At 40.2% G+C, this 26,037-nt stretch overlaps 1 protein-coding gene across 8 annotated transcripts in view; it reads left to right on the top strand.

Moving 5' to 3' along the window:
• The window catches only part of KIAA0753 (KIAA0753 ortholog), a 62,589-nt gene that overhangs the window by 18,778 nt on the left and 17,774 nt on the right, over positions 1–26,037 (top strand). For 7 of the 8 annotated variants that reach the window (XR_002647700.3, XM_022595996.3, XM_022595993.2 and 4 more), the window contains 8 exons: positions 1,173–1,383; positions 10,727–10,962; positions 12,212–12,378; positions 14,467–14,586; positions 19,299–19,377; positions 20,431–20,514; positions 23,571–23,756; positions 24,885–24,966. Coding sequence is in view for 7 of the 8 variants with exons in the window: in XM_022595996.3 (XP_022451704.2) it covers positions 1,173–1,383; positions 10,727–10,962; positions 12,212–12,378; positions 14,467–14,586; positions 19,299–19,377; positions 20,431–20,514; positions 23,571–23,756; positions 24,885–24,966 (1,165 nt within the window). In the remaining variant the exon portion in view is untranslated. Of the gene's footprint in view, positions 1–1,172; positions 1,384–10,726; positions 10,963–12,211; positions 12,379–14,466; positions 14,587–15,649; positions 15,740–15,984; positions 16,075–19,298; positions 19,378–20,430; positions 20,515–23,570; positions 23,757–24,884; positions 24,967–26,037 lie in introns of all 8 variants that reach the window. The other variant, XM_089900560.1, reaches the window with a different exon arrangement.

Here is a 26,037-nt window from a genome sequence, read left to right as displayed (position 1 = left end):
CACATTTTCATCCACAAATAAAAGGATGGCCTTTCTGTTAGTGTGACACAGTAAGCTGTTGGCTGTAGAGGAAGGATGCTGTAGTGGGAAGAATTCGAGACTAAGTGACAGACCAGTTCTACCATTAACTAGCCCTTGGTGATCTTTAAGTCCCCTTCTGCCTTTACAGTTTCATTATCCAGCAAATATGTTTGTGATTTACGTTGGTTACATTCGTGTGTATAGAACTTACTATCAGGAATGTTATTGTCAAATGGAGACCTTTAGGTAGCATATCAAGTTATGTGGTGCTTTTTAAACTTATCCATAAGAAATATTTATTGGCCAGATGATTTCATTTAGAGGACATATCTTGCTAATCCTAGAAAGGATCTCAAGAGATATAGTCCCTTTCCCAAATTTTGAGCAGAAGTGCCTTAACATAATGTTTCTTAAATATAATGTTTGTCTCCTCTACATTTGAAAATATTCAGTAGCACAAGAAATTTATTCTTTCTTGTTGATGTCTACGACACCAACCCATAGCTTATTATTTTCTTATTGCCTTACTGTCATCTGAACTAAATGTCCCTGGCTGTGTTCAGTTGTCCTTAACTTGTACTGACTGGAGGGAGACTGGGCCCTTGCTGCCTGGTGACGAGTGGGTACTTGTTAGAGGACATACCTCTCTTAGAAGGGGTGGAGGGGCACAGATCTCCCCCGTTGTGGTAGATGAGTGACCAGAGCCACTGGACATGCTAAGTTTCCTTTAGTTTATGAAGATGTGCATTAAATACAGTCTGTGTGCCCACTTAAAGGATAATTTAAGTTTATGAGGTTTTCATTGAGAATTAAACTGCTTATATAGCGTATAGGATTATATTCTGAAGACTGTGGTTAGTTTTTAAAATAGGAATCCTTAATTTTAGAATTTGGATGCCTTTAAGAGTGTTCATATTCTTTATTTTTTTGCTATTGGTTTTAGTGAGCTAAACATGTAAAAGAACATGCAGAATTCTTTCATTAATTGGATTCCTAAATAACCAAGTTTTAAAATTAAGTGACGTTTCATTAACAATTAGAGATAGCCATTTAATAATGAGTTTCTCTGGAGTTCCCATTTTCAGTTTTATAATTGAGAAGTCAGACTTTTGTGAGATAAACTAAGAGAATGATTAACTGTTTCATGGCAGGCTTTGGAATCCCTCCTGGAAAAGACACTGTCACCAAAAAAGGCAAAGAAATGTTTCAGTGAAATTCAGAGCAGATTTCCTATTGGTAGCCAAAGGGCCTTAGAGAGATGGCGAAGTACATCACCAAAGAGTGAGAGGAGGCCCTTCGTAGCAAAGGAGATATTTCCACAGGAAACAAGAGGACCTTCAGTGGCAAAGAAGCTTCTTGCTGGTATGTGTCCTAAAGTGTTTATTACAAGATACTTTATTCTTTGAAATTGTCTGGACTGTAACGGTTGCCCCCCTGGGTCAGAATTTAAAGCCTATTCCACAATAGGTGCACTTGAACTAGGATAAAGGAATAGCAACCAAAATGCTTCCTTAGGCTGGAGGCTGGAGTATTTTTCCTTAGAGGAGGGTGGAGAAAGTAAAATTCCCTTTTCCTGCATCATAGCATTTGGGCTAACCAAAGTAAATCCCTGCAGAGCTGGAAATTAGAACCCTGCTGTTTTTTTTTTAAGTTTCTTTATTTACATTTTAACGATAGATATATACATATCTGCACAAACACACGTTTGGTTGATACATATGATCTTTTTTTACGTAGGTAATAAATTCTCATTATTCCAATAAGCAGAGTTGCAAGCTTACGTGGTGTGCACATTTAAACAGATACTGCCAGCTTGCCCTTGAAAATGGGCATGCAGTTATGTTTTGTTTAGCAGTGACCATCAGTATGTATTTCCCCATATCCTTGCCGAGTACTTTATATAATGAAATATTAAAAATTTCCAGTCTCTTGGTGGAAAATGGTACCTTACTGTTTTATATTGTGTTTCCCTGATTCCTAGTCAGGAAGGTTTTTCTTTCATGTGTTCATTAGCCTTGTTTATTTCCTCTTCTGTGATTTATCTGTTTATATCCTTTGCCATCTCCCTGCTGGGTTCTGTCTTTTGCTTATGGGTATATAGAAGTTCTTTATATATTTTGGATCTTAATCCTTTTCTGGTTTACATGTATTGTAAATATTTTCTCTTAGAACTTACTTTTGAATTTTGTTTATGATATCTTTTCTGGCACAGAAAATTTTATTTTTATTATTTATTTTATTTACTTTTTTCAGCTGTGCCACAAGGCTTGCGGGATCTTACTTCTCTGACCAGGGATTGACCCTGGACCCTGGCAGTGAAAGCACCAAGTCCTAACCACTGGACTGCCAGGGAATTCCCAGAAAATTTAAATTTTGTAGGCAAAAATCATCATTCTTTCCTACATATTTTAATATTTTAAGAGGTAGTTCTTTCCTCTTTGTTGTTGTGCTTTTTCAAAATTTTGCTGATGGTGATTGCTTATCTTCAGAGGAATTTAGAATGAGCTTGTCAAGTTCCATGAAAAGTGCTGTTGGGAGCTCGATTGGTATTACATTGAGTTCATAAATTAATTAGGAGAGGAATGACATCTTTACAATATGATCTATCAATTTATTCATGCCCCTTTTCCATCCCTTCAGTTGAATTTTATAACTTTCTGCATATGATAATCCCTGACGTAGGAATATATAGGAATTCCTAAATTTCTTGTTAGGTTTATTTCCAGTTTTTATTGCTATTGTGAATGGGATCTGTTTTTAAAATTCATTTTGAAATTGGTTATTGCTACTTATAGGAGAGCTGTTGGATTTGTACATTGCTCTTTTATCTGACACCTTGCTGAAATCTTTAATTTGTTATGGTACTATATTTCATTGGTTCTAAGGTATACATTTGAACATTTCTGAAATTGGGGTGCATTCTTAAATTGATGATATCTTACTTGACGATATTTTAAAATTTCGTATTGGTACATAAAATAATGATATGTCTTATACTTGATATTTCAGATTTGATGAAATATGAGGTTTTGTTAACTTTTATGTATTTTTCCAGATAGATGAGCTCACTTAAGTTTTGCCTCTCTCTTTGCAATTTTTATACCTCTCTTTTTTCCTCTTTCTGCTTTATTGAATGGATTTTAATTCAGGGTAATATTGAATAATAGCTATAATGGTGGACATCAACTCCCTGTGCGTGCCCCCCCCTTACCAGTTTCAAGGGAATGCTTTTTCATATGTGATGCTGACTATTGATTTTTGGCAAATCTGCATATGAAAGTTAAGGAAATTTTCTTCTGTTCCTGTTTTGCTAAGAGATTTTCTTTTCCTCTTTTTTTTCCTTCTTAAACTGACATATATACACTAATAGTATTTTAAAATAGTTTGAAGATTTTAATATTGAATTTTTTAATATGCCATTTATATCAGAGTGTGGATGAATCCAGTAAACTAGTTTTCCTTCTTTTAATTGAAGTGGAATGTACAGATAGAAAAGTGCACTATAAATTTACAGCTCAGTTATCAGAAAACAGACATTTGTGTATGACCACCACCCAAGTCAAGAAATGGAATGTTACAAGCACTAAGAAATCCCCCTAGACTCTCCTCTTCCAACCTCCTTCCCCTGCTTCTTCCCCTCTATTAACTATCACTGTGATTTTTAATGCTGTACTTTGGTTTTGCTGTACAATTGGTATTTTCTTGTGACTGGCTTCTTCCACTTAACACTTTGTGAGATTCATCTGTTCTGTTTGTGTAGCTGTGATTTGTTTATGTTCATGGCTGTATTCCATTGTACGAATATATGGCGATTTATCTATTCTGTTGTTTTAATCATTGGGTTTTTTCCAGTTTGGGGTGATTATAAGGGAAACTACTGTGATCGTTTTTATATATGTCTCTTGGTACATGTGTGCCTGTGTTTCTGTTGGGTTTATTCCCAGGAGTATAATTGTTAGGTCATCAGGGTATGCATTGGTTCAACTGTAATAAAGATTTTTTTCAAAGTAGTTTTATCCTTTTATACTCCAACCAACCGTGTAAGAGAACAGTTGCTACACATCCTTGCCAGCCCTTGTTATTAGTTTTTAAAATTTTGGCGACCTGGTTGATGTGTAAGGCTGTCATTGTGGTTTTCGTTACGTTTTCTGGATGTTTAATGGTGAGTACTTCTTCATATATTTATTGGCCATTTACATGTCTTCTTTTGTGAAGTGCCAGTTCAAGTCTCCTGACCAGTCCTCCCTCCCTCTCTCTCTCTCTCTCTCTCTCTCTCTCATTTTCTATTCCCTTTTTTCCTTTCTCTCTCTCTTTTTCTTTATTGATTTGTAGGAGTTCTTTGTAGGAGTATTCTACATAGGACCCTTTCTCAGTTACCTGTGTTGTAAATATCCTCATAGAAATAAGATGTAGCTTGCTTTTAAATGTTGCCGAGGTGTCTTTTGATGGACAGAATTCTTAATTTCACTGTATTCCAATGTAGCAATCTTTTCTGTATAGGTTTTTTGTTGTTGTTGTTGTTTGTTTTTTGGTTTGTTTCTGGATCCTGTTTACAAAGCTTTTCCTTATGCCAAAATTAAGAAACTATTTTCCTGTGTTATTTCCTAAAAAAGGTTCATTTTCTTCCAGGTGGATATGTAGTTGAGCTAGCACTCTTTGTTGAAAATATTATTCTTTCCCCACAGTGGCATACAGTGTCACTTTTGTCATAAGTTGTGTCCACATATGTGTGGGTCAGTTTCTGGGTCCTCTTTCCTCTTCCACTGATTTATTTGTTGGTTCTTATGCTAGTGTACACTATCTTACTTAACTATTCTAAGTCTCGATATCTGGTAGAACAGCTTTTGTCACCTGTTCTTCCAGAATGTCTTGGCAAATCTTGACCCTTAGTATTTCCATAGAAATGTTAGGGTCAGAATTTGTGAATTTTCATCCCCTCCCCCTCCAACAACAAACAACCTATTGGAATTTTGGTGAGGAATTGTTATCTTTACAATATTATATTTCCCAATCCACCAGCAGGGTATATATCCCTCCATTCATTTAGGTTGTCTTTAAATACTCTCAGTAACTTATAATGTGTGTGTGCGTTTGTTCATCTTTATTTAGAATTATTCCTTGGTATTGCTATTTTCAGTGCTCTCAATGCTTTCAGTAAATGATATCTTTTTAAAAATTTAATTTTTACTGAATATTGTGGATATACAGACATATAGTCAATTTTATGTGTTGATCTTATATCTAGGAACCTTGATAACCTAATTTATTTCTAATAATTTATGGGCAGATTATTTGTGTTTTGCAATGTATATAGTCATGTCATCTATGAATATAACCATTGGTTTATTTCCTCCTTTCCAGTCTTTATTCCTTTTATTTCTTTTTCTTCTATGGTTTTCTGGTTTTATTTACTTGATCTGTAGATGACTGATATAAAGGTATGTTAAAGTCTCTTGAGACTTTTAAAATTTCTCTTTGTATTTCTATTCATTTTTGTTTTGTACATTTTGAAGTTGTGCTGTTAGATGCATAAGCGTTCCTTACTGATAAATCTTTTGTGTGTGTGTGTGTGTGTGTGTGTGTGTGTGTGTGTGTGTGTGTGTGATACGCGGGCCTCTCACTGTTGTGGCCTCTCCCGTTGCGGAGCACAGGCTCCGGACGTGCAGGCTCAGCGGCCATGGCTCACGGGCGCGGCCGCTCCACGGCATGTGGGGTCTTCCCGGACCGGGGCACGAACCCGTGTTCCCTGCATCGGCAGGCGGGCTCTCAACCACTGCGCCACCAGGGAAGCCCTGATAAATCTTTTTTCTGTGGATTTTGTATGTTATTATTAAATATCTCTCTTGGCCTTTTTAACGTCATTCGCTTTGGATTCTGTTTTGTTTGATATTAATATTGTTTCATCTACCTAACTTGTTTGGCATTTACCTAGAATAACATTTTCCATCCCTTTATGTTCAGTTTTTCTTTGCTGTTTTAAGAATGTCTCTTGTAAATAGTTTATTGTTGGTGTTTTTAACCCTGTTGTAGAGTTCTATATTTAACCTACTTACATTTACTGAGATTAATAGCACATTTGAACTTCTTTCTACCTTATTTTTTGTTTTCCACTTGCCACTTTTTTTTTCTTTGTTGTAATTTATTATGTTAATCAAGTTCTTGTTTCATTTTGTTTCCTCTACTGATTTGAAAGTTATATATCAGTCTGGTTTTCATTTATTTCTCAATCTAAACTAATTCTGTGGAAATCTGTAGCTTAATGCACTGCCTCTATCATGAATGTAACAAAACCTAACTTACTCAGTTACTATTAGATATTTACTCACTGTAATGTGGTATTCTGTTCCCTTCATTGGTAGACAGGTAGAACTAGTATAGCACCTTCCTTCTAACCAGAAGGCTGCCTTTGCCAGCCTTTCCCTCAGGACAGGTGTGATGTCTATTTGCCGCTGTATCCTCTGTGGTAGCCCCAAGGCCGACACATAGTTAGGCATTTAAATGAGTGACTGTGAAGAAGTGAAATAGAACAAGAAAAGGCCTCTGAGCTGCAAATCACAGTAACCTGAGATCTGGGTGCTCATTTATGATACTCTGGAGGGAATGTGGTGAACTTTCCAGGCCTGCACACAGAGATATGTTCCCTAAATGAGTTAAAAGATGAGAGGCGCCCATAACTGAGTTGTGAAAGATGAGGACCAGATTCAGAGAGAGAAGTTGGGAAACCTGCTAATATAAAACTCACTGTAGGCACCAATGTGGGAAAGCAGGAAGACAGACCACAGTGGGAAAAACGGGGACCAGAAAGACCTCACTCTAGTCCCAGCTCCGCCAGTTTGTGATCCTGGGTTGATGACTTAATCTCTCTGAACCTTCATTTTTTCATCTGTGAGTGGGGATAATACAGGCACACCTTATTTTCTTGTGCTTCACAGATACTGTGATTTTACAAATTGAAGGTTTGTGGCAACCCTGCATTGTCAGGTGATGGTTAGCATTTTTTAGTGATACAGTATTTTTTAATTAAGGTGTATACATTTTTTAAAGACATAAGGCTATTGCACACTTCATCGACAACATACTACATAGTGTAAACATAACTTTTATATGCACTGGGAAACCAAAACATTTGTGTGGCTCGCTTTATTGTGATATTTGCTCTATTTTGGTGGTCTGGAACCGAACCTGCAAGATCTCTCAGGTACCCCTGTGGTCCTTATCCGATGTAACTGACTTAGTTGTTGTAAGTAGCAAATTAGATAATTCATCAAGAATTAAGTGAGCTTCAGTTATCTGGAAAATGTGTTTATGTGGAACAGCTCCGTAGTTCCTGACAGGGCAGAATGAATGGGCCTTGCCCTGGACTGAGAGAGTCAGAAGATGTGACTCTGCTGCTTGCTGACCTTGTGACCTTGAGTAAAGCACTTAACTGTTACTTCCTCATCTGAAAAACCGTAGTAATCATTGCCCCACCTGCTCTGTGTGTCATGGTGAGCCTCAAATATGAATGTGAATTATGTTAGATACTGAAAAAGTGTGCAGATGTCAGGGCTGATCATAAAATCACTGTCGTTATCATCATTACAAATTGAGGTATTATGGTTAGCTACTTTGCAAATTTAATACAGTTGCTCATGGGGAAGGATATGGTAGCCCTCTTATTTATTTTATTGGTATTTTTTTGGTCTTTATAATCTGAATTTCAGAAGGTTGCAGTTTCTGTTTCTGTTTTAGATCTCACTCTACCTAATACCTCCATTCTGAGTTCCTAAGGTCCCTTCTTCCCAACGCCCCCCCGCCAAAAGTCATAGGGAGCCACTTGGGTGGAAAACCCCGTCTTTTCAGTTGGGATATATGTGTGAGCCTGATTTGATCTTGTGATTTATATAATTGTTGGCTGGCGCGTTTCTTTAGCAGCTTCTGAAATGTTCTTGCAGTGGTTGATTGCATTAGTATAACTTGTCAGATGTAAGGATGCTGGTTCCCTTCCCATCACCAGCAATGTCCTCAAACTCAGCTGCCCCTGGAACTTGTACTACATTTGCAGTTGATTTATGCAAATCAGAACTGAAAAGGCATCAGGACCTAGAGGTCAGAGTTGCCTTGCTATATGTAAACTTGGGGATTAATAATTTTTAGACTGAGGATTTAGTCTAAGCATTCTTTCCTTCCAATTTATGTACCCTTGCAGCGTAACTTCCATGACCTTGAAAAGTACCAGATTAAAAAAGTGGTGCAAGGAGAATCTGGCCTTTGGCTGCATTAAGGTAGTCTAAATGTAGTTTTCCTTTTATTATGAAATATTTAAAACATATAGAAAAAGAATGAAAATAATAAATACCTGTATATCTACTAGCCAGATTTAACAAACTTTAACATTTTTGTTTTATTTGCTTCAGAATTTTTTTTGGAAATAAAATATGACAGCTACAGCTGAAGTGCCTTTTATATTTCTCTCCCCATTCTATACCCCTCCCTCCCTCCCTCACCAGAGGTTACTCTTGTTATTATAATATGGACCTGCCCTGTTTTTATACTTGTACTGCTTATGTCTCTATCCATAAACACTATAAAGTATTGTTTCATATGCTATGCGTTTCATGTCAGTGATATCTTACAAATGCAACATTTGCAGTTTGCTTTCCCCTCCACTTACGTTTGTAAGACTTGTTCATATTTATACATGAATTCTAATTTATTAATTCAACCACTGGATAGGTTTCCCTTGTATGAATATACCATAGTTTATTCTCAGTTCTTATTGATGGACATTTGGGTCGTTTCCACTTTTTTGCTGTTACAAACACGATGAAGTGAATATCTGTGTTCATGTCTTCCTGTGTAAGCGTGAGGGTTCCTCTAGGCTGAGTCTGTGCCCAGGAGTGAAACTGCTGAGTGACAGTGTGGGTGAGTCTTCAAGTAGCTGTGCCAGTTTACTCCTGCACTAGTAGCTTGTGAGAGTACTTGTTTTTCTACATTCTTGTTTATACGTGGTATTGTCACACTAAAAATTCCCCCCTAATCCGATGGGTGAAATGGTACCTCATTGTCTTAATTTCAGTTTTTCTGATTAGTGATGATCATCTTTTCATGCTTTTATTGACGGTTCAGATTTTCTCTCTAAATTGCCGTTTTCTATCCTTTGCCTGTTTCTCTGTTGGATTGTTTGTTTTTTTTACAGATTCATAGGCGTTCTTTACATATTATGTATATTAAGCTTATATTAGTTATATGCATTACAGAGATGTACTTCCAGACTCTGGCTTGTCTGTGACTTTATGGTGTCTTTTTGTCAAAAGGAAGTTGTAGTTTCATGTAATTAAGTTTAAATATGTTAACATTATTTGACTTTAAGAAAGCCTTTTCTGTCCTGATGTCATAATCATATTCTCCTATATTTTCTTCTAAAATCTTTAAAGTTTTCCTTTCACATTTAGGTCTTTATTCCATTTATAATATAAGCGTTCAGTTTGAGGCAAGGATCCTCACGCTGAACAGTTAAATTTTTATTTTGTTACCTGTGGATACTAATAATTTCAGCACTATTTATTGAACAATCCAGTTCATATTCACTGATTTGTCATATTGCCTTTGTCATATCCATCCTGCTTCATTGGTTTCTGCCTCTTCCTGTATCACTCCCACACTGCCTTAATTATTACAGCTTTATCACGAACACTTTATCTCTGGGAAAATAAGACTCCCACCCCTGCCCTATTCCCCACTTTTTTGTTCTTCAGAATTATTTGGGCTATCTTGGGATTTTACACTTCATAAGAATTTTAGCATTAACCTGTTTAGATCCCCAGAAAAATCTGTTGGGATTTTAATTGAACTTGCATTTGAAATTGTAGATCACTTTGGGGAGAATTGACAGCTTTACAGTATTTTTTCATTCACGAATACAGTTAATCCAAATTTTCTTTCATGTCCTTTAAAATACCTTTGAATATTTTCTGTAAAAGTCTTGTACATCTTTCATTAGATTTCTTCCTTAGTGCCTTACGGTTTAGTTGCTAATGTTAATGGGGTATTTTTTCTCTTATGTTTTCTCTAATTAGTTATTTTGATGTGTGGGAATGATATTGACTTTTGTATATTTTTCTTCTTTTATCCAGAAACCTTGCTGAACTCTGTTCTTAGTTGTAATTGCTTATCTGTAGATTCTCTTGGATTTTTTTTCTATGTAGGAAATATCTTCAAATAAAGACAGTTTTACTTTCTTTTCCACTGCAGGTTGTATGTCATATATGGAGTTCAGACTTTATTCTCTATCAGATTAGGAGCCATTGAAGGTTTTGAGAAGTGATATTTAAATATTTACATTGAAAAAAATAATTATGGTAGCCCGGAGAAGGTGTGGTTGAAGATAAAGAAGGCGTCAGTTAGAAGATGCCATTGTTACAGTCACAGGATATTATTGCAAGCCTGACCTTGGGTGGTGGCAGAAGGGAAGGAAGGATAAGACATACTTAAGAATTGGGATCTGAGGGACCGGGTGGGTAAGTAAATGTGGGAGTCAGCCATGGCACTTAGGTTTCTGCTTGTAGAACTGCAGTAGGAGCCATAGGATTAGGAGCAACTTGGACAGCAAAACACCTCAGTTTTTAACAGGGTATTATTGTGAGCTTATCTGTCTCTAGATAATCACTCTCACTTGATTTGAACAGCATTTCCCTCAATTTGTCCTTCTGAAATCTCCACGTAGATAAGTATCAACCTGATAAGGAGCTTCCAATGACCCAGAGGTTGGAAAACGAGCTTGATGTATTAGATGCGGATATCCTTCCGGAAGAAGCTCCATCTGTTGTAGACCAAAATGCGAACTTCAAAGAAGAGGCATTAGCCCTGGCAAAAACAAGAGCAGGGAAAAAGAAGCTTGTGACTGAGAATGTGCCACCCTTTAGCAAGAAAGATACTCTGGCACCGGCAAGACTACAGCAAGTATGAAATCACTCCTTTCTTCTGGCCCATTTGTATTAATCTGACATTGTCTAAGGTCACACAGGCTGGTAAGAGGTGGAGCTAGGATTTGAGTTCTCAGGCCTTTGAATGCCAGAGCCCTTGAGTCCAACTATCTAAACTAAGCTTAGCTCCAGGTCATTTGTATCTTTTAACAAAAAACAACAAGTTTTAATACTGTTACTAAGGGCAGGGCATTCTTTCTTGTCCTGGTTTAGTAAGAGCCTAACTGTTTTGATACCAAGGTCTTCACTGGGTAGGTTTTTTCTGCTTCTGATTTGGAAGTGTGAAATTTGAGGGGATTAAGATTTCCTGCTAAAGATAAATATCGATAAATATTTGATATTGAAAGGCATCTTAGGGTGAGTACTTTCTAATATGGCTTTGGGAGCCAGCTGGCTTGAAAGTACATTATATTTTAAGCTTCTATCTAAAAGTTAACTTAAGGCCCTACCAGTGGAGAACTGGCCACAAGACCACCTCCTAGTCTAAATACCCTTAATGTAGTTACTCCCATCTGATGGATTGTCCAGAGGCTTATGTAGCAAACCTGCATATTGTCAGGTGACCCCAGAAAAAGGATATTGGCAATTATCACCTGTTACTGATAGATCATGGATTAAGATCGTCTTTATTCCTTTTCAGACAAACTCTTAAGGGGGGTCGTTGGGAAATCAGGATTCAGCCTGTGTAAATTCAGCCTGGTGCTCTCCTCCGAGGCAGCCTCATCCTCTACAGTGTTTTACAGTAGCCATTCTGTTTAGATGGCGTGTGCCTTTCTGCCTTCACCGTCGTGCTCCTCCTCCATTAGCCCTTTTAATCTTCTAGAAATTCGTGAACACATTAGCTCCCATTTTACAGATGGGAAGCCTAAGACTCAGAGATGCATTTTAACCAAGAATGTTTTACAATTTACCTCTTTTGTTTAGTTAGGAAAAATTATTAAAAAATATAAATATATATTTATATATATATATTTATATAAATATAAATATAAAGACGGCCAAGCCAGGGATTCCAGTTTTATGCCTCCACCCCTCTCCCCACAACCAAAGTTGTTTCAGTGTAATTTGTACCCTCCCCAAATTTCTGCTACAGTGCTTTCCACTTAGGTTTTTGCTGAATGGGTGTATGAACATCATAGGGCCATTTGAAGCTTCAGTAAGCCAGAGGTTACAGCCAGTTTCTTTGATATCCGTTTGGCTTTATAATTCATAGTTATCTCTTGCAGGGACTCCACAAAGCTGAAAAAAGTAGACCACCCCAATCTTACAGCAAAAGCAGGTTGCAACGGACAACAGTCTCCTCCAGGTTAAAAATGAACCAGCAGCCTGTGAAGGACCATAAGGCTCCTTGGATACCCCCAAACCCCACATCCCCACTGGCATCTCCTAAATGGTATGTAAAAATTCACGGAACCATTTGGGTGTTTGACTTTATTTTCCTCCACAGATCAAAGGTGACCTACTCCTTGGAGCAAATAAAGCAGCATCCTTAGTTCCCATTAAGGGGAAAAGCTTATTTGGATGAGTAATATATACATGAGACATTTTTTGCTAGAAGCCTATCGGTTCCTCTTTCCTACCTGGCTATGGGTAGAGTAACTCCCACGGGTCACCCCAATACCCTGTGGACATGTTCACCGTATGGAGGATCATGGGCTGCCCTTCACTTGTCTCTTCACCCAGTGGATCCTAGTTACTTGAGGCCAGGAACTGTGCCTTCCTTATATCTGAATGTACAGTGCCTGATGTAGTAAATCTCAGTAGACATCTAGTAAATCTTTGCTGAATGAATGAATATTTAAAAATAATTCCTATTCCAAGTCAAGACAATATGGATTATAAAACCATGCAAATCTCATAGACGCTGTCCTGACCGCAGGGGACAGTTAGGATAATGCTGACATTACTGCCTTGTCACCCTCACTCATAGCACATGGAGAATGAGGACCCGCCACTCCACGGAGCTGGGGAGAAGGCACTGTCCTTCAGGGGCTGCAGAGTCCAGTTAGGTGGAAGTAGTCTTTGGGGAATTGGTTAAAAGTAAAGGGGAGGACTTCCCTGGTGGCGCAGTGGTTAAGAATCCGCCTGCCAATGCAGGGGACACGGGTTCGAGCCCTGGTCCGGGAAGATCCCACATGCCGCGGAACAACTAAGCCTATGCGCCACAACTACTGAAGCCTGCACTCTAGAGCCCGCGAGCCACAACTACTGAGCCCATGCGCCACAACTACTGAAGCCCGCACGCCTAGAGCCCGTGCTCCGCAACAAGAGAAGCCACCTCAACAAGAAGCCTGTGCACTGCAATGAAGGGTAGCCCCCACTTGCCACAACTAGAGCAAGCCCGTGCGCAGCAACGAAGACCCAATGCAGCCAAAAATAAATAAATAAATTTATAGAATATATATATAGAAAAACAAATTAAAAGTGAAGGGGAGCATGTATACCGTGGGACAGTGGCTCTCAAAAGCACAATGGAAAGGGCCAGGAGGTAGGACAGTAAAAGGAAGGCAGCCAAAAGTAGTAATGGGGGGAGGAGAACAAGTGAGAAGATAGGTGACTTGAAGGGTTCAGCTTTTAAGAGGCGGGCAGGAGACACGGTGAGAAGCCTGGTGGGATGGAGTCCCCGAAGACTCTGAATGACTGTGAATGGATGGTTATGCTTATTCCTCGACTCTCACTTTAAAGCTGAAGAAACAGTGTCCAACGAATCTAATGTCTTGCTTATATAGCAGAGCTGGGACTAAAATCAGGTCTTCTGATTTCACAGTGTATGTGCTTTTTTGCTTTTATTTCTCTGCTCTAAATTCTGTGTTTATGGGGAATTCCCTGGCAGTCCAGTGGTTAGGACTCCGTGCTTCCACTGCAGGGGGCATGGGTTTGATCCCTGGTTGGGGAACTAGGAGCTCGCATGCCACCCAACGTGGCAAAAAAAAAAAAAAAAAAAAAAAATCTGTATTTTTATATATGTGTTAGTATAGAGATGTGAATTCAGTTGTAAGCTCATAAAAACAGCAGTTGGTTGGAGTTTATATTGCAAACCAAATATACAGTGGACTGTCTTCTAGAGTGTATGTATGGTCGGTGGGGGAGGGGAGGGCATAAGGCTTACAGGCTCAAAGTGCTGTATTAGGCCTTACAAAGGCACAAAGTTGCTATGTAACATGGAATGTAATCAGTGACCCAAATCTATATGTTAAAACAGGGTTCTGTTGAGGTTCACCCATTATTCTGTAATGGACAGTTGTTTTTTCATTTAAAATAGTGATTGCTTCTATGAAGCAAAGGAGGACTTCTCTCCTTTGACACTGAGCCTGAACCCTGGAGGATCTCACTCTGCTTTACATTCAGTTTCCAATTCAGAGCCCCATCCTGTAGATCACCATTAATTTAACGCTCTTGTCTTCTCTGAGCTGGCACCTTTTATGAGTCATTGGATGTGGAGTGAATGATTACAAAGGCATAGTTTTCCATTTTTTTGCAGCGCTGCCTGGCTAAAGGTGAAATCTAGCCCCAAAGATGCCACAAAAGAACAGTCTCTCCAGAAAGAAGATACTCAAGAGGAAAGTCAGTTGAGAGGTGCTGTTGAGCACGAAGCAGTGAGGTTTGTGCTGGCGTTCGTCAAGTCTTTGAAAAGTAAAGGCCCCCTTTCACGAGGATTCTAAAGCAACCTCTTCTCTTTCCCATGTATAAAGTTGGCTATTTAAAATGGAAATCACTAAACTTTTCTGTCAAAGTATGCAGCTCAGACAGTGAACCCCTTTTTTATTCCTTGTCTAATTCATTCAAAAATTACGTATGTGTCAGTTGTCTACCAATTGCTTGTTTTGTATATGGTACAGTTGTGAGCTTTCTGGAGACTTTTAAAAGGGGGGCAAAAAGGACAGAATCCCAGCTGCTGCTTAGTAGAGAGGACATATCACTGACTATTATTTAAGATAGAACATCGTATGTCCCCTGAGAACTGAAGAGTTAAGAGCTGAGAGAGTTCAGAAGGGGGACAGGACACCTCTGCAGAGATCTATGCTTTGTGGAGGGAGATGGAAAATCAATTAGGACTTAAAGAATAGGCCTTAAATAGGGGGTGATGAGGTGAGGCCATTCCATGACAAGAGAGCAGTGAAAACAGGTTGCTCTGCATTCATTTGGCTGGAATTGTTCTTGCAATTATAGGGAAGCCAGAGTGAAAGTGGACCATTAGATAATTTGATACTATTCACGTACCCTAAACTGAAAGCATCAAGCCCTAACACATACAATAAGGTTGTTCCGAGTTAGCTTTTCCTTTCTGTTTTTATTTGACTTTGCTCTGCCTTTAGGGCTCTCCTGGGAGCCCATTTCTTTGAGCTGGAAGATACAGGAACAGCTTTGTTTTACAGCTGAGCAAGAAGTCCTAATTGCAGCAATGGCTAGTTTTCTTGAGAATATTCGTGGGTATTTTTTTTGTGGCTCTGCACACTCACCAGGAGTGCTCTTGCGGGTGAATGTCTTTTTACATGAAACGCCACACGGAGAGCTTTACTGGCCCAGAGGCTGCGTTACCTCCTGAGTCTTTAATGGAGCCAGGATTGGTGCTCTGGGGGATCCTGACTCCTGGTCTCTTTATGTGGTAATGATACCTGCAGGTCAAGGCAGAATTGGTCTGAGTCTTTTGTACTGTCTGCTAGACTCACTTGGCTTGATGCTGAAACTTCCAAAAGATTAAAGGAATTAGAAGAATTAAAAGCCGAAGAAATGGACAAAATGCAAAAACAGAGGTAACTGTATGTTTCTGAGGTAGAGAAAAACCAAAGCAGCAGGGCTGTTCTACATCATCTAGTCGTTTTCACAACTAGTTGAGATTGTTTAGTGGTGTAGTCACACTTCTCATGTTTATTGACCATCTGCCTGCTGAAAGTACTTCGAAGTCACCTAAGAAGCCAACAGTGGAGCCCAGACTGGAGCCCCAGGGAGTCCTGGCTGGTTTGAGGAGAGTTAGGGTGACTCTGATACCATCCTCTAGGCTCAATTGGTTTGATGCTGAAACTTCCAGAAGAACAAAGGAATTGAATGAACTCAAAACTGAAGAAATGGATAGACTTCAAAAACTGAGGTATGGGACTTTTCTGGTGGCGCAGTGGTTAAGAATCCTCCTGCCAATGCAGGGGACACGGGTTCGAGCCCTGGTCTGGGAAGATCCCACATGCCGCGGAGCAACTAAGCCTGTGCGCCACAACTACTGAGCCTGTGCTCTAGAGCCCGCGAGCCACAACTACTGAAGCCTGTGCGCCTAGAGCCCGTGCTCTGCAACAAGAGAAGCCACCACAATGAGAAGCCCATCCACCGCAATGAAGAGTAGCCCCTGCTCGCCGCAACTAGAGAAAGCCCACGCGCAGCAACAAAGACCCAACACAGCCATAAATAAATAAATAGATAGATTGATTAATTAATTAATAGGGGGAAAACAACTGAGGTATGTGTTTGCTTCTGAGGAAGGACAGTGAATGCTTGCCTATTCTAATTGGTCTAGGTAGCTTCACCAGCAAGCTGGACCATGTGGGCCTAAGCTCACTAAATGAATGAAGGAATGAATGTCTGCGTGCCTACGTGTATTTTACACAGTATTTTTGCTAGGAATTATTTCCTTTGTGTGGAGTTTGAATGATATGATATCTATAGTTTCGGAGGAGTTTAATCTGAAAGATCAGTATTATATCTATTTGTTTGTACTGCACTCAGAGGTGCTTTTCTCCTGGCTTGGTAGGGTAGGAGGTTGCCATGCAATCTGCTCTTGTGCGTGGCTGTGTGGATACTTTTGCTTCACACGTTAGCTTGAGTGCAGCCTAAGGTTTTTGAATTAGTTTGCTTTTCCCATTTGCCCCCAAGAGTGTTACCACCTAACTACGGGCACGAGGAAGTTCATGAGAAGGTTTAGTTGATACTGCTGCAGTTGGCTCATTGTCCTAGCTCTGATAATGATTCACCCTGAAGTCACACGAACAGAATTCTCGTTGACACAGCTGTGCATGCTGTCACTGGTCATGATAGAACGTTCACTCCCAGGCTGGAAGGGCTGTGGCTCTTGCTTTAGAGGGTGAGCACTGTGAACCACCACCCCAAACCAAGAGATAGGTCAGCACCCCTGCTCTCAAACTCCCTGTGAGTCCCTCTTCAGTTGCATCCCCTTCTTTCTCCCCAGAGTTCACCACTGTCCTGATTCCTGTGTTAATCTTTTCATTACCCTTATTCATAAATCTGTTATATAAGTGTGTATCGCTAGCCATATATTGTTCATCCTGACAGCTGAGAAGCAAGCCCAAACCTAGATAAACAAGGAAAAGGCCATGCTGCTGGTAGTAGATGAAGATTTCCAGGGAAAGTAGGCTGCACAGAGTCCATCCTGCACTTCCCTAGGAGTTTTTAGGTGCCCATCCTGGGAAGTTAATGGGCAAGGTCATGAATGAGTCCTTGCAAATGTAGGGCTTACCCCATTTGGGGCATCTGGAAGTGAACCAAGTGCAGTGGACTTCTGGAAGAAGCCTGGTCAGGGGGACAGCGGGCTGCCTTGCATAGTTTTCTGTTTTATTGCCAAGAAGTATTCTATTGCATGACTGTCCCACAGTCTGTTTATCCATCCTCCTGTGAATTAACCTTTGGGGTATTTTCCATTTTTAGTTAGTATGGGAGTTACTTTCTAGTTTTTCCACATCCTAGCTGACATTTGGTAATGTCTGGGGTTTTTTGTTTTATTGTTTTTTAATTTTAGCCATTCTGGTGAGAGTGTGGTGGTATCTTGTTGGGATTTTAATTTGTATTTTCTTGAAGTCTAACGATGATGAGCATCTGTTTTAGTGCTTATTGTCATGTGTCTATTCAAGTCTTTTGCCCGTTTTTTATCATTTTTTTAATTATTGATTTTTAAGAGTTTTAAAATATATTTTCTGGATTTGAGGCCCTTTTCAGAATATGTGCAGCAAATATTTTCTCACGATACTGTGGCTTGCCTATATATTTTCTTAATGGGGTCTTTTGAAGACTAGAAGTTTTAAATTTTGATTAAGATCAGCTTATCAATTTTTTCATTTTACAGCCTCTTTTGTGAAACAAGTAATCATTGCCAATGCTGACATCCCAAAGATAGTCTGTGTTTTCTTCTAAATGCTTTATAGTTTTAGGTTTTATTTTTATGTCTGCAATCCATTTTTTATTAATTTCTGTGCATGAGATGAGATGCTGACCCAAGTTCATTGTTTTCCTTATGGATATCTGGCTATTCTAGCACCATCTGATGGAAGGATTATTGACCTTGAGCTTTACTCTAGGGTCATCTGGGTGGACTGTTGGCTAAGGACCCTCATGTGGGTCTTTAGGTCTTTCCTTTGGGGTAGGTCAAACTATCCAGAGATGAGTCTTTTGATCTTCTGCCTGGAGGGTGAGGACCTGATGCCAGTGTCCTAGGAGCTGAGCTGGGCAGGAGGGTGGTGAGTCTTACCACTCGGCATTCAGCTCACGTACGTGAACTCCCTCTTTTCAGTAGGGCACCTCCTGTCTCAATGTAATTGGCATCCCCTAGTCAAGAGGCCCCTCCAGAGAATGAGCAACCAGACTTCCCTCAGAGCTGGAGAGAGGCAGTGGTCCAGTTGTGCGAAGGAGGGAAAGGGACCTCGGGATGTAACTTCTCAAACATCATTTGACTCTTGTCTTTTATAGTTAAGCCACCTCCTCCCAGCTCAGCCCCAGGCCTAGGCATACCTGGTGCTACCAGTCTTAGGCCTCTTTAAGTCAGCAGTACAAATTGTGTAAGTTCTCAGGTTTCCCCATTATGATCCTAGAATTCAGCTTTCTCAGGCCAGTAAGTTACTTACCACTTTTGTCCTTCTGCTTCCAGCACCATTTTCCCCCCTTGTCTTTGTGAGTTTATGTCTAATTCTGTTATTGTCGGGCTTGGAAGGGAACAAAATTGGTTTCATTTGTTGAGTCTTCTGCCCTCTTTAGTTGTTTCAAGGCAGCCATTATTCTTTCAAAATGGATTCAGAGCCTAATATACTTCTTCAGATGTTATCTCAGCCCTTGTCCTCAAAGTTAGGTTCACGACCAGCATTATTGCATCACCTGAAAGCTTGTTGGAAATGCAGACTCTCAGGCCTCCCTCAGACCAAGTGAATCAGAATCTGCAGTTAACCAGATCCCCAGGGATTTCATATGGCCGTGACAATTAGAGAGGCCCCACAGTTTTTATAATCATTCGGTTTCCCTTTGCCTGGGGTGGTAAATAAATATGCACAAGAGGATATTTTCTTGCTTTTGATTTTAATTTTCAGTTTTATTTCTAAATAGTGTTTCTGCCACCCAATTAGCGGATAAGGTAGAGAAGGCAGTTCTGGAGCGTTTGAAGCCTCTCCTGGTCAAGGCCCAGGTAATCTAGTTCATCCCGTGTGCTTGCCTTTTGGAAGTTTCAAATAAAAAGAGTTGCTCCAGAGGTCACACTGAGCCTTTGCAGGGCTGAGTGTCTGGCAGCTGGAAGCTGCGGTGCTGCTCCGTGCTTCATAGCGTGCGTGCAGCGCTGCTGGGGCCCCTTTGGGGCACCCACATTGTTGATGTGTCTTCCATTGTGAGGAAGGGAACAAGATGGGGGAAGAGAAAGTACCACTTTTGAGAAAGGTGAGATTTTAGTTTGGGGAATGAGTTTATATTGCAATTTATGTTCTTAATCAAATAGAGCTATTGGTGGTGTTAGTGTTCCGTTCACTGCTTCCGCTCTAATCCCATCACTGCTCTTTCACCTCAGTGATTTGCAATGATTTGCTCTGTTTTTCCCAAGGAGGGAGATGTTAGGACAGCTTTCTGTGCACAAACCGGTACTTTCTTCAAGATGAAATTGCACAGAGCCTCACCAGTAGGTTGTGCCATCCTCCTATGAGCGGTGAGCTGAAGGCTACGGCCAGACCCTCTAGATCCACCCCGTAAATGGAAATAATCTTGTTTGTGTGAATAGATGAGGCCACAGAAGAGCACTAGAATCTTAAATAGAATGAAGGACATTCTGGGACCCTGAACAGACCACTGAACTTCTGTATCCCTTGGTCTAAGAAATGTTAAATCATTTTTAGAGTCCATGGAAATCTCAGGACTATAGAACTGGGAGGGTTCTTAGTGGCCAAACCGTCCAACCTCCTTATGTTATCAGTGAGGAAACTGTGGAACAGAGAAGTTGAGTAATTGCACAAAAACACACAGCTACTCTGACAGTGTTTACAAAGTTGAAGGAAGACAAGGGGCAGAAAGCCAGGATCAGCACATGGCATTTATTTTCATGAAGACAGAGTGCTTTGAATTCCCGCAAAAAGCCTGATACAGCTAAAGCTGATGAACAGTTCCACACAGAAGTTATTCTGGGAGCAAAATCCATTTGTACTAATATGGGTTGTAAATGTTCATCATTCATGAGCCTGCTTGTCTGTTTTAATAGAGAGTCAATTCTTCTGTGGAAGCAGATACTCGTTTGAAGGATCGACTGTCAGTGATCGCAGCAACAGCCCAGCCTGTGGAGAAGGTGTGTGTTGTGTGGGGCTGGCATTCTGGCCTGACACTGGTATTATTGCATGATAATGTCCTCGGTTGTAAGGAAAACTGATAGGCGGATTACCCTGCAAACACTAGACTATCCCACTCCAGAGGGTGGAGGTTGTTTTTCATATTTGGCATATTCATTCTTACAGTGTATATTTAGCATTATGACTTAGATGAGCCTTGCAGACAGCTCACAGAAATCTCTAGAGCCACAGGTTTTTGTCAGCGGCTTTTTCCTTTCCTCCTGATGACAGAATGTGGGTAGACTGCGTGACCCTGAATGTTGATGGCCTGCGGCAGAAGAATGGCTGCCCTCATTTCCTCTGATTCAGCCTACTTTTGCTCATTACTGGCCTAATTTCCTTTATACTGAGGGCCTAATACTTCTTGTTAGGCAAGCATGTTTTGAGTGCCTAATAATGACCAGTACCTGGCCTGGAAGAGAGAAGAGGTGGCTCAGGAGCAAATGATAACATTTGAGAAGAATGGAAACATATCTTGTGGTTGGCCACCCTTGTGCTCTTCCTCCGGAGGACTTGTGTTCAGCATCTGTGGGAATGTTCCCACCCTGCCTAGGTGTAGGGAGGGGGAGGTGCAGGCTGCCTCTAGTGGGTCTTTGTGGAGGTTGGAAAGAAGTTACTGCTTTACATGCTCAAAGCAAGTAAAGGGCAGAGCAAGGGTGAAGGTCTCAGAGTTAGAAGGAAGTTGGAATGAAGTTCCACCAGCCCAACCTTAGGAACGGGAAGAAAGGAGATTTTGAGACTGTATCCCTGTTCTAATTTATTAGGCAATAGTTTAGTTTCGGTGTATTTTCATAATTTCTGCAATTGTAATTTTATTGTACCAATATTTTGTGACAGAATCTCACGCGAGGTGAGGCTTCTGAGACCGGAAGCTGAAAGCCTACCTCTGACTCGTACAGACTGGGCGCACTATGGCTGGATGCTTTGTGCATCAGAGCCACCAAATACCTTTTTCCCTAGCAAAAAATGAGACTAGCCGCTCATCTAGGGAGGCAGCTCCATAAGGCATATTAATATGACAGAAATATGAAGTGGCCATAAATGCTGTCAGTGAAGTAGACATGTTTGAATATTACTAGAAATGATCATTCTTATATATAAGAATCATTCTGTAGGCATTAAATGGGCTTTAATACAATTTCTTGAAATAGAAAAGTAACTCTATCCAGTATTCGGTATTCTGGGCTGCTGTTACACATCAGCATCACTGCACAGAATTTCCCAGGCAGCGCCGTCAACAGTCAGTTTTTATAAATAACTGAATAAAAACCAACACATTGAAGTTGGCATGATGAAGTAAAAAGAGTTATTTTGCTGTGTTAACTTATAAAAGAGCTGTGGGACCTTGAACACATATTCCCAGAGTTCTCATCTCTCAAATGGAGAAGACGTTTGCTGCGCTTTGCAAGTAAACTGAAGCTCTCGGTAGTTTTACTTGCAGACAAGATGATCCCTGATATCAGGAAAAAGGTTTTGGAAGGGTGCCATCATAACATGTTTGTCTCCTGCTGCTGCTATTGTCATTAACTGAACTTGTATGTGAAATACATTTTTCCAAAGTGTTTTTTTTTAATTAAAAGTTGTATATGCACATGGCTAAAAATGCAAACGATTCAGAAAAAGTTTAATGTAAAAAGTAAAAGCCCCCCACAAACGGATACCATATGCTCTTCTGTATCCAGCTTCTTTCTTTATATTTTGGTGATCTTTCCATACCAGCATATTGGGACCTTATCTCTCATCTCGTAGTATTCTTTTTTTTTTTGCGGTACGCGGGCCTCTCACTGGTGCGGCCTCTCCCATTGTGGAGCACAGGCTCCGGACGCGCAGGCTCAGCGGCCATGGCTCACGGGCCCAGCCGCTCCGTGGCATGTGGGATCTTCCCGGACCGGGGCATGAACCTGTGTCCCCTGCATCGGCAGGCGGACTCTCAACCACTGCGCCACCAGGGAAGCCCTCGTAGTATTCTTGATATTCAATTCTTTAAATATTAAGAATGAAAATACAAATAAACACATCTTAACCAGACCTGTATTATTGGTTTAGTTGTCTCTAGATTTTTTTGTTAATTTTATTGTATTGGTTATTCAACTGATATTCATTTCTTTAACTTTGGTTAAGGTTGAGCATTTCTTTATATCTTGATTGGCCATTAATATATTTTCTTCTGTGAACCGTTAATTTAAAAATTACTATGGCGGTAACTGTTCTTCGTGCCAACCACTATTGTAAGTGTTCCAGTGTGCAAATGCTCATGTAATCCTTACAACTCTGGAATATAGGATTATTATTTCTATGTTACAGACCAGAAGGTTGAGGCCCAGAGAGGTTAAGTAAACTTGCCCACACTTGGAGGCATACCAGTAGGCAGAACCAAGATTTAGCCCCAGGAATGTCTCATTCCAGAGCCTGATATGATTATTCCCCCAGCAGACATTCTTTGTAAAAGCCTCTTTCAGAGCAGATTATAGACATATATTAGAATCAAAAGAAATAACAACACATATAAAAATGCTTTGCAAGCTGTAAAGTGAATGTAAAGAATACAAGGTCAAGAAAGGCTGATAAGAGCTCTTCCAGGTTACAGGTAGAAAGTCTCAAGCAAAGACAAGAATCATGAACTTTTGTGATGTCATGAACAGATGTTTTTACAAAGCACTGAACCCAAAAAATACTGTAGGTATGTCCTCTGTAGTATGTGACATATGAAGTATTGGACGTTCTTCTGAGTATAGCACAAGGAGTATATTTGCTTTACCAACTGGCAAAACAGGTAATAAAGATAATTCCCATGGACAGTAATGGTACTCCTCAGTTGATGTTACTGTTTAAATGACTGTGGTAGAAATTGTACTGATGTCACTGCTCTTGACGTTTACTGACTTAGGAGAGGTTAGATTTCGTGTAGAAACTGCGTGTCGGATCGCTGCGTGGTTGCTTTGTCATGATTAGCATTAATCTCTAAGATCTCTGTTGTTTTTGTATTGCCTTTCCATCCCCTTCCCTTGTTTTGCAGGCTACGGCTACTGATTGTGAATCCAGCAGCATTCATCAGCTGGATGATTTTTTGGAAGATGCCGCTCACGAGCTCTGGGCTGTGACTCACTCTAAGATCTCGGAGCCTGAGGCCTTAGCCACCTGGGGGGACAGCAAGGATAGCCCATGTCTGGAGGCCATGATGCTCCGCATGGAGGAAATGGAGGTAAGGCCGGGACTGCCAGCTCTGGTCAGCGGCTGGCTGCTGACTTCTGCCGAGCGCTGCTTCTCCTCATGGCTCTGTAGCTTAGAACTTCAGAGTCACCTGGTCCTGAGTTTAAATCCCAGCTCGACTGCCAGCCCAGTGTACGGCCTTGGTAAAGTCCTGTACCCTCTCTAATAAGTAGGGTGCTTTTAAGGACAAAATGAGGTATGAAGTATCAGCACCCTGCCTGACACATAACTCATGGTTGGTATGGGATACGAAAGACACTGGACCGGAGCCCAGGCCCACAGATGCGACCAACAACTTAACTTCTTCATCCCTCAGCTTGTAAATGCTGTTCAGTTGCCTATTCTGCTCTGCTAGCATGGGATCCTGGCAAATCACAGTTAACTTTACCTTCTCTAAGTCCCATGATACTACTTTAGAACGCTTTTCTCAGAGAATTTTAGACGTCAGACATTACTCAAGCCAACCCCTGGATTGTTCTGAGCAGGAAATTGAGACCCAATAAGGGAGTAAGTGACGTGGCCAAGGTCACACAAAAATTCCCACCAGAGGTGGGCTGAGAATCCAGGTCTCCTGACTCCTAGTTCAGCATTTTCTTTTTAACTCCACCATGATGAAATCTCATTTTGGCTTTGCTGCTAAACAGAAACATTATAGGGAAGGCAACTTTTAGTTGGTTTTTGAAAATTTAAAAATGTGTAGTTTATCCTAGTCTTGTAACTGATTTCCCCTCGTTAACTGTCTAGGCCTGAAGGGTCCAAAATGGTAGTCTGTAGCCACAGATGGCCATTTAATGTAAATTAATTAAGATTAAATACATTACTCACATTTCAAGTGGTCAATAGTTAGTAGCTGGTATATTGGACATGGCAAAAATAGAACATTTCCATCATCACTTCAAGTTCTAGTGGGCAGTGCTGGTCTAGATTAGATTAATTAGATTAATTGCTTCATTTTCTTTTACATTTCATCTCATGAACTAATCACTTCCTGGCCCTGGGAGATGCCTGTTTCTGACAACGTGTCTATAGGAAATGTCTGCTGTACTAGTCTCTGGTTTGTAATGAAACTAATTTTCTTCCTCATAAATTATACTTGTTTGTTTTGTTTTTTTTTTTAAAGAAATACCAGGAGACGGTTCGCCAAAGATATAATAAAATTGTATTTACTGATCCTCATCTTTGGATGCAGGAAGAAAAAAATGGTGAGTGTTTCCCCACTTTTTCCCTCGACATTGTATTCTGAAAAATTTCAAACATACAGAAAAGTTGAAAAAATTCTGCAGTGGACACCCATATACGCATCTTCTAGATTCTACAATTAAAATGTTGCTGTGTTTGCTTTATCATATGTCTACTTATGCTCTGTGCATCCATCAATCCATCTTATTTTTGGATGCATTTCAGAGTAATTTGAAGACATCAGTACATCTTACCTGAAATATTTCAACATTTGTTATCACTAACTAGGGCTTAATATTTATTTATGGCTCTTTTTCCTTTTGAGATAAAATTCACATATAATAAAATGCACAGATCTTAACTTATTAAGTGTTAACTTATTAAGTGTTATTTGATGGGTTTTGACAGACGGGCATACCTTTGTTACCCAACACTTCTCTCAAAACAGAGCCTCTCATCACTGCGGAGAGTTCCCCTATGCTCCTTCCCTGTCAGTTCCCCACCACCCAGGCAACCACTGTGCTTTTTTTTTTAACTATAGATTAGTTTTGCCTGTTTTAGAATTTTCATATAAATGGAATCATACATGTATTTACTCTTTTGTCTAAGGCTTCTTTCATTTAGCATGATATCTTATAAATTTATCTATGACTTGTTTCCTATTGCCACAGTAACAAGTTTGTAACAAGTTAAAGCACAAATTTAGCAGTTTAAAACAAATTTTTTCTCTTACAGTTCCTGGAGGTCAGAAGTTTGAAGTGAGTCTTAAAGGGCTAAAATCAAGGTGGTGGCAGGGCTGGTTCCTTCTTCCAGCTTCTAAGGCTGCCTGCAGTCCTTGGCTTGCAGCCATATTACTTCACACTGCTTCTGTTGTCACATTGCCTTCTCCTCTTCTGAGTCAAATCTTCCTCTGCCTGCTTGTTATAAGGACATGTTGATTACACTTGGGGCCACCCCAGTGATCCAGGTTACTCTCCCCATCTCAAGATCCTTAAAGTCCCTCTTGCCATAGAGGGGACATTAACAGGTTCCAGGGAATAGAATGTGGAGCCAGTGTGCAGCCTACCACACTTTGTATCAGTGTTGATTCCTTT

Source organism: Delphinapterus leucas, chromosome 19, assembly GCF_059928025.1.
Source record: "Delphinapterus leucas isolate spDelLeu-1000000601 "Yukka" chromosome 19, BTC_Dleu_Yukka2, whole genome shotgun sequence".
In the NCBI taxonomy this organism is placed as follows: domain Eukaryota; kingdom Metazoa; phylum Chordata; class Mammalia; order Artiodactyla; family Monodontidae; genus Delphinapterus; species Delphinapterus leucas.
This window is presented reverse-complemented; position numbering and strand designations above follow the sequence as displayed.